This window comes from Rousettus aegyptiacus, unplaced genomic scaffold (genome assembly GCF_014176215.1).
Source record: "Rousettus aegyptiacus isolate mRouAeg1 unplaced genomic scaffold, mRouAeg1.p scaffold_m13_p_2, whole genome shotgun sequence".
In the NCBI taxonomy this organism is placed as follows: domain Eukaryota; kingdom Metazoa; phylum Chordata; class Mammalia; order Chiroptera; family Pteropodidae; genus Rousettus; species Rousettus aegyptiacus.
The window spans coordinates 30105684-30113677 of NW_023416295.1; the positions used below are offsets into that span (position 1 = coordinate 30105684).

At 37.5% G+C, this 7994-nt stretch overlaps 1 protein-coding gene across 1 annotated transcript; it reads left to right on the forward strand.

The window, feature by feature from the left end:
* Positions 1 to 366: 366 nt before the first annotated feature.
* CUNH2orf66 (chromosome unknown C2orf66 homolog) lies at positions 367 to 5288 on the forward strand. Its single transcript, XM_036237693.1, has 5 exons — positions 367 to 551; positions 1085 to 1154; positions 1297 to 1429; positions 2514 to 2712; positions 4122 to 5288. The coding sequence occupies exons 1-4, from the start codon at positions 491 to 493 to the stop codon at positions 2691 to 2693; spliced, it is 444 nt and encodes a 147-aa protein (XP_036093586.1). The 5' UTR covers positions 367 to 490; the 3' UTR covers positions 2694 to 2712; positions 4122 to 5288.
* The last annotated feature ends 2706 nt before the right edge of the window (positions 5289 to 7994 follow it).

Sequence of the window (7994 nt, forward strand, 5' to 3'; positions counted from 1 at the left end):
TTATCTTATAGCTCTATTTTGAAGGGATATTATGATACATAGCACCACTACTTAAAACTTGTAAAGATTCTCGATATTCTCAGAAGAGAAATAAGGTGTGGTCATTTCGAGAGCAATTTTATCTCTTGCAAAAGAATTTCCTGTTCAAAAATTGCCATTAATTTCAAAAGCTGATATATCCAGGAGAGCATTCTATTAGATTGAGATACTCATCATCATATGCCAGGCTGCTGTGTGTGCCTTCTCTTAAAAGTAGAAAAGGAGAAAGCCACTTTGCTGTGCGGAAGTGCCTTGTGTGTTTTATAAAATCCACATAAAATGTTCAGTGGTTGCTATATTTATAAGACAAATTGGTTACCCCCACGGATGCTTGAAGATGAGATTTTCAAGGATATTTGTGCTATGGATGAAAATGGAATCATTATTTTTGAATTCCCCCTGCTCACGTCAGTGACTCCCACTGCAGACAAGCCAGTGGTTATAAGTAGCCATGAATCCCTTTGTGGATTGTAGGCAGGGTAACCAACCAGAGCCACCCCAAGCCAAACTCCTGGTAAGCTTTATTAGCCCTTAATATGTGCTTTGTTTTCATTTCACACCTTGGGGTGGGAGACAATGTTTACTTATTATGCTAGCGTGGTGTGCATCTGTCTCAGACATGTGTGTAAGGTTTCTCAGTTTGTTTTTTTTTGTTCCTTCCTCCCTTCTTTCTTTCTTTCTTTCTTTCTTTCTTTCTTTCTTTCTTTCTTTCTTTCTTTCTTTCTTTCTTTCTTTCTTTCTTTCTTTCCTTCCTTCCTTCCTTCCTTCCTTCCTTCCTTCCTTCCTTCCTTCCTTCCTTCCTTTTATTCTTTTCTTTCTCTCTCTCTCTCCTTTTTTTTTTTTTTGAGACTGCTGTCAACACTTACAAGTAATTTAAAATTGGTTCCGGGTGCTTTTTAATTTTTTGTTTAAGAATTTTACTTTCTTTGAAGGTAACAAAATGTATTTTTTCAAGAATGAAAAGGCATACTCAGACTTTGTAGGTTGTATTCGTAATGACTTTGCTTATAATTGCATAATGTTCTCACCATCATGGACTCCTTTATGCTTATCAACTGGATTTTGGAGGTCTCATTTGCAAGTGAACTTAGAAAAAAGAAGGCTACAAAATTCAGGTGAACCAATATACTATTTCTTTTTCTTTGTCCCCCTTTTAAAAAATGTTTCTTCTTTCTCTTTTTTACTTTTGTCCTCCCTTCTCTTCCATGTCTCTTCCCGCCCCACACACACACTGACCATCTACATTTCTCTGATCAGCTTCGTTTTCACCATGCCCACAATGTTCCCGCTGCTGTATGTTGCTCTGGTGCTACTTGGACCTGCACATGGAGCCACACTGAGAAACAAAGAGAAATGGAAACCACTTAACAACCCCAGAAACCGAGATCTGGTGAGCACATACACTGGGGCATGCTGGGCTGCAGGGTGAGGTGGCACCACTCTGGATTTCTGCGCAATGCACTCGGCTGGAGCACAGCGCACAGGGGCTCCCCAGGTCTGAGAAGATTCCCCGGGAGGGTCACGCGAGAGTTTTGCTAGCCTCGTAGCTGGCATCCTATTGTTCCTCTGGCCAATTTACATTTGTTTCTGTACAGAGAAACAATTTATATTTAGAAATGATCTTATGTACACATAGCACATTACATTTGTAAATGATCTTATACACATTGCCTTTACAGCCTCGATTTCTAATACACAAAATCAAGAGCGTAACAGGGAATTGATTTTTGCACAGTTTAGATTGAACTGATAATAAAACAGATTTTCAGATAACCAACCAACACTTGCAAAGCTCAACTGCAAAAACTGAAAGTTGACTGCATTCTTATCAATTTACTAGGCATTATTTTCAACATAAAATTATCTAAGAAATACAATATGAGCTATGTATAAAAATGCTCTTTTAAAAAATATGCCGAATACAATAAACATGCCGACGTTACTATTTCAAAATACAATTTTCCTAAAGAAAATTATGTGAAGTATAACAATATAGGGTAAAAACAAATAGCCCTTTGCACCGCTTCTATATATTCATTTCCTAAAGGGAAGCTAAAAAACACATGTCTGAAAGGAAACTGTTTCAGAAGACAACGACTGGAATCTTATCTTTAGTCAGAGTGGAGGCACCAGCTCTCATCACTCTGTAGTTCAATTTAATCTCTGACGTTGGTACTCATGAGTGGTTTACAACGAACTCTCTGTGGTGATGTTAAATAGTTGATATTCCTCTCTCTATTTCTACCAAGAATGGTGAATAATCTTGCATCTGGTTGAAATGTTGGAAAGAAGCCAAACGGAGGACAGAGCAGGGGGAGGGGAAGGAGTAGCCAAAGCTGTTCATCTGCTTCCCTTGCCTCCTAGATAAGCCTTCAAGTCAATTCAGGGGGAAAAAAGAGGGGGGGGGGAATATCCAGTTTTGAGTGTTTTTGGTGTTTGTATATGGCAATTGAATATTTTCTTTCTCTCTTCAGTTTTTCAGAGCCCTTCAGGCGTATTTTAAGGGAAGAGGTCTTGATCTTGAAAAGTTTCCAAGTACTTTCTCCATGAATGAGAATCCCAGACTTCTCTCTTTCCAATCAGAATTTATTGCCTCTGCATTTGCAGATTATGAAGAGGAGAAAAACTCCTTTCTCAATTACTTCAAAGGCTGAATGTTTCTTCTGAGAGCAGGTAAAAATTATCCCTTTATTCCCAGGTTCTGTCCAAACATACAACTCAGTCATAAAGAGATTTTGAAAACATTTATTTGTAAAATGATCTTATTTTCTCATAGAAATAAGTGCTTAGATCAGAAGATGCATATCGCTGGTAATATTTGGATTTGGTTTAGATATTTTTTGGTCTGTTTTAAAAAGAAATGACATTTATAACTTTTTTAATCGTAGTTTTCTGGGAAGAGATATATTAAAACAGAATTATCTCTCTTAATAAGATTTTAAATATAATAGAATACTGCATACTTTTATCTATACCCTTTTTTTCCAGACCAGGTCATATAGCTAAGTTACATGGAAAATCATATATAAAGAGAGATGTCAAATTATGCAGTTGGGTGAAATAGGAAGTGAAGTTAAAATAACAGTTCTTTTTTAGGAAAAAAATAATAAGCGTATATTTGAGCTTGAACTTCCTCACCTAGAGGGGAAAAAAAGGTAAAATATTAGTAAAAATGAAATTTTTCATAGGAAAAATATTATAAATTTATTTATACTTAAGATTTGAGTTTCATTATTACTTTAGCATTCCTAGCAAATAAATGCCTACCATTAAAAAAATAGGTATGAATGGTGCATTCCAAAAAAATACATTATGATTTTAGTCTATTAGCTTTTTGTTCAGCCAAATAATAAAGGGAACTGAATCATAATTAAAATCTACTCCCATTCTTTACAAGGGTAGGAATGAAATTGCGAGGAAGCATACCACTGTTGCACTTTATTGTGCATATGAAAGGATTTTGATGATCAGTTCTTTTAAAAGTGATTTTTTAAAAATAATGTTGTTATTCTAAAAAGAAAATGCAACTTACCATGTGTCATATTCACTTGAAAACTGTCCTACAATGAGAACATAAAATAGAGAAACAGAAGATGTTCATAAAGTGTTCCCTCGACTATGTTTCACACTTAAACGTTAGGCTACCAGACACTAAAACAGAGAATAGTTATGAATATAGAGTACCTGCTTTAGTCTGAGACAGTCTTGCAGATGATTAGCTTGTAAGCCTAAGTTTCTTCATCTATAAATTGCAGATACTAATCTCTAACTCATAAAAAGTATCAGAGAAAATATCAAATATATACTTTCATGTGAGCATGGAACAAGATAATGTTTAAAGGCAGGAAACAGCACCCAGTTGTTGGTGGTATAATATAATGGGAATTATTCAACTTTGAGAAATAAGCAAAGCTTCTGATTTGGAGAATATTTCATAATTACAAGCTCTCCTTTCCTAACATCTCTGATTAGAAAATGAAGACAACAAGAGTTTTTGTTGCAATATGTTGATATCTGAGTCTTTGTGTTAACTGTACAGTCTTCATTTTCTGTGTCATTATAACGTTTTCTTGTTCTTTCAGGTGTCTGGCTACTTTAAAACTACAGATGAAGCCTCTCACTAGAAACACTAAATCATGGTCATGGCTAAACTTTCTCCTCTCCAGTTTTGTCAATTTGCACTGATTTTATTCTACATTTCTAGATTTACATATAAATAGATTGACCCTTGAGACATAGGTGACTTATGTGCATATTTTTGATGTTTTTTCTATTCTATAACCATAAATATCAATGTAGAGCACCGTACATATCTGCAGGAGTTACAGAAATACCATAAAGTCAAAAGAAAGAATGATCTTCTCAATTACATGTTTCTTTTAAGTTTGTCTTATATGTATTTACCTTTTATCAATCAATATTTTTATTCAGAAAGGATATTGTTCTTTTTTACTTTAGTTCAAAATTTCCTTTTTCATAGAAAGAAGATGTATTCTCACTTTAAACATATGCTATTGGAAGACTGCAGTCTTAGTTTCATACAAAGGAAGATAAGTGATAAATATACACAATTAAGTTGAAATAGAAAGCAAACAAACGTGGGATTCTAGGAGCTGCTGGAGTCCCTGGGAGATGCTATCTGCCACTATATTCAGAGATGGACATTGTGCTACACCAAGTATCCAAGCCAGGTCTCAGCTCTGGCTCTCCCATGCACAACCTCCTCAAGAAGGGAGAGTAGAAACTGGTGTGAGTCACAGCCAACCTTCTCCCCTCCCTCCTCACTTGGGCTGAATTATTCTCATTTGGAATAACTGCCCTTCCTATAGTTTTATGGAGAGCTGCATCATTTTCTTTGCAATTCCCGCAAAAGAAATATAGTTCTAGAAGCAAACATCTGTGTTCTAATAACACTAGTGTGTACATTCCAAATTAGTTTTCTGTGACTTATTTTTGAGGATGGTAGATACTGAATATCAAGACTAACATATTTCCACAAGAACAGATTCTGTGTCTGGTTTAGTATGTTCTCTTGTAATTAATTGTACATGTGTCAGTTTTCCCTAGAGGGTCATAAGGTCTTTGTAAGCCATTTTTATTTTTCCAGCACCTAACACAATGCCTAGTATGTAGCAAGTGTTCGATAAATACTTGTCGAATTGAAGTAAATGCATGCTATTCTGCTGTTATTCACACAGTAGTGGAAGTTGATGCTAATGTCAAGAATATTTTTTTACCATTGAAAGTACATGTTATTATTGATGAGCTATTTCTCATAAAAATATTGCCTATTCAATAAATGATAGAGTGATAGGGAGTATTTCACCACTGTTCAGTTCCGTTCAAGAACCAGTGACTGTTTTTCCTTTTCTCTCTACTACTCCGTGCTCTGGGTGTCAAGACCTCCACAAAAGGAATGCTTATCAGTTTCAGGGCCTTTGAAAAGAAGGGGCATCCACACGGACTTTTAGCTATGAGAATGCAAAGTCTCAGGGAAAGGGCATGCTTCTGGAGATTTTTCACAATTGCAAGGTAGCTATTGACTACTCTCCACACTGACTAGAGTTTCTTAATGGTGATGCTATTGGCAGTTGGGAAAGGACAAGTCTTTCCTGTTGAGTGACAATTTAGCATACCTGGTCCCCAGACACTATATGTTAGTAGTTTCCCCATTCCCACTCTATTATTCTGACAACCAAAACTTCCCTACACACATATCTGAAATCCCACTGTGGAAATTATTTTGCTTATGGCTGAGAACCATTGATAGGAAAAGAGCAGAAGTGTAGTGTTTCCTTCAATGGAAATAAATGTTCTGCAGGCAATCTAGGCTCTCAAGGGGTCCATGGTCACTTCTCAATATAGGCCTCTGACAGCCCTGTGGATGGAAAAAAAGTGGGGAGGGCTCTATGGAAAATAACCTCACAGAGGTATCTGGTCACAAATTCCTAACTGGGCAGGTCATGGTGAGTAGTCACGCCCCACGCTTATAACTTCTTTAGCAAAAGGTTTATCTTTGCCTTAAGCAAGCCCTGTCTGTGCATCTAAGTTAACACATCTTTGAAAGCAGTAACAATCCCTCACAAGAGCACAGAATCCTGTTAACGATCCTGTAATCCACTCCCCTCCTTGCTTTTTCCCACCTCCATGTAATCTTCCTTATTCTCCCTCCTAATTCCAAACACATAAAAGAAGCTGCAAAACTTTTTCTCCAGAGCATTTGAGATCTTGCTCCCCAGAACATGTGATCAGTTTGGCTTATAATAAACTCATAAAAATTCTCTACAGATTTGGACATTTCTTACATCAACAGCCTCTCAACACTTACTCTTTGATGAGTACCCCATTCCCCATCCCCGGGACATGGCCTATTGTCCCCTATCCCAGATCTATGCTGGCAAAGAACTGATAAAGGTATGAGGTTTTACCCTACTTGCAAGCTACATGCTATCCTGCTACAGTTTCACAGAGCCTGGCAGACACGTGAGCCTCCTGGGTCTGAAGCAACAGACTTGGTTACTCATGGTGCAACAGGCAGCACCAGTTTTAACATTCACCTTTGTTCTCCTTATCTCTCAAGTATCACAGGGCTAGGTGGAGGTGGGTCAGAGTGTATGCTCTGTACAAGTGGGTTTGTGCCACAGCTGAGGAATTCCAAACTTAGGAAACTCCCACTCTTATAAGGGGCTTACTAACAAACAAGATCAACTTTTGCCCCAGAGAGAAACATTATCTTTATTATATTTGCCAGAAAACAAACATGCCCTCTGCCCCAGAGGGAGACAAAATCTTTATCTTTTGAAACTGTTTGTTCTACAGACATCCTGGAAAAGATAGCTCAGAATGAAAGCTGTCATAAGCTTTTATAGAAAAGTGGGAGAAACATGGAAAAATTATCTCCCAGAAGGGTCACACTCCATTCTGGCTCCTTTGCTTAATAAGGAGAAAGGATGGAGTCGTCTTTTTCTTCTGTATTCTTAATTCTATTGTCCAGGCACAAATTCAATGTTCTGCTTTCTTAAGACATTCAATTTTGATTCTGAAAAATGAGTCTGAAAGTCCAAAAAGTTTCTTCTTGCTATTTTCATTACTGCTATAACAATTTCACTTCATCTCAAGGTAATGTGGATGCCTCTGACTCACCAGGGGACAAATCACTTACAAGGAAGTAGAGAAAAGTAAAACAGAATGATTACAATTTCAAGCTATGTTGTTACATTCTGATCTCTAAAGGAATAAAGGTGTTCCATAGCAGAGAAACTATCTTTCCACCTCTTGCTTCCTGCTCCCTATTCTCCACAACGTGAATATATATCTTCACAATTGCTTATCCTCATCTATAAAGAGGCACCAATGGCCAGGTAATAGGCTACCTGTAACTGTGCTGGCTAGAAAATTACTGCTTGGCTATTGCCCATGGGAACATAGGTTATCACCCATGGGGGAACATAACATTCTAACAATAAGCTTTCTGCTTCTGTACCCCCCCGCACCCTCGCTTGCACACCCAACCTGTGGGTTGACTGTAAAAAGAAAAAAAATACACTTATATGTTCAAACAGGCTGAAGAATAGGGTTTAGGGCTTAAAAACTCTGTACCTCTACATTTCAGAGCTGCTTAGTTTGGGGTCTGCGTACCCCTGGCAGACCCAGCTGGCTGAATAAAGAGTGTGTTTCCTATAACTCACTGGTTTCTGGTGGTCCGTGTGTCTATCGGGGTCTGGCAGCTACAATATAATTTGTCTCTAACCTTAGTTGCATATTGAACTGTATTCCCCATACCTCAACTCCTTTGCCCATTCCTAAGGCACTTTCAATTCCATGTAATTTAAGTCATAAATATGTTTTGAGCACAGATTGCTAGGCTATAGAGAGTTCACAAAGATGCATCAGGTAGTGCTGTTCTCAAGACGTTGACAGCTAGTGTCTCTAGAGAAGGACCGTGGAGAAATAGT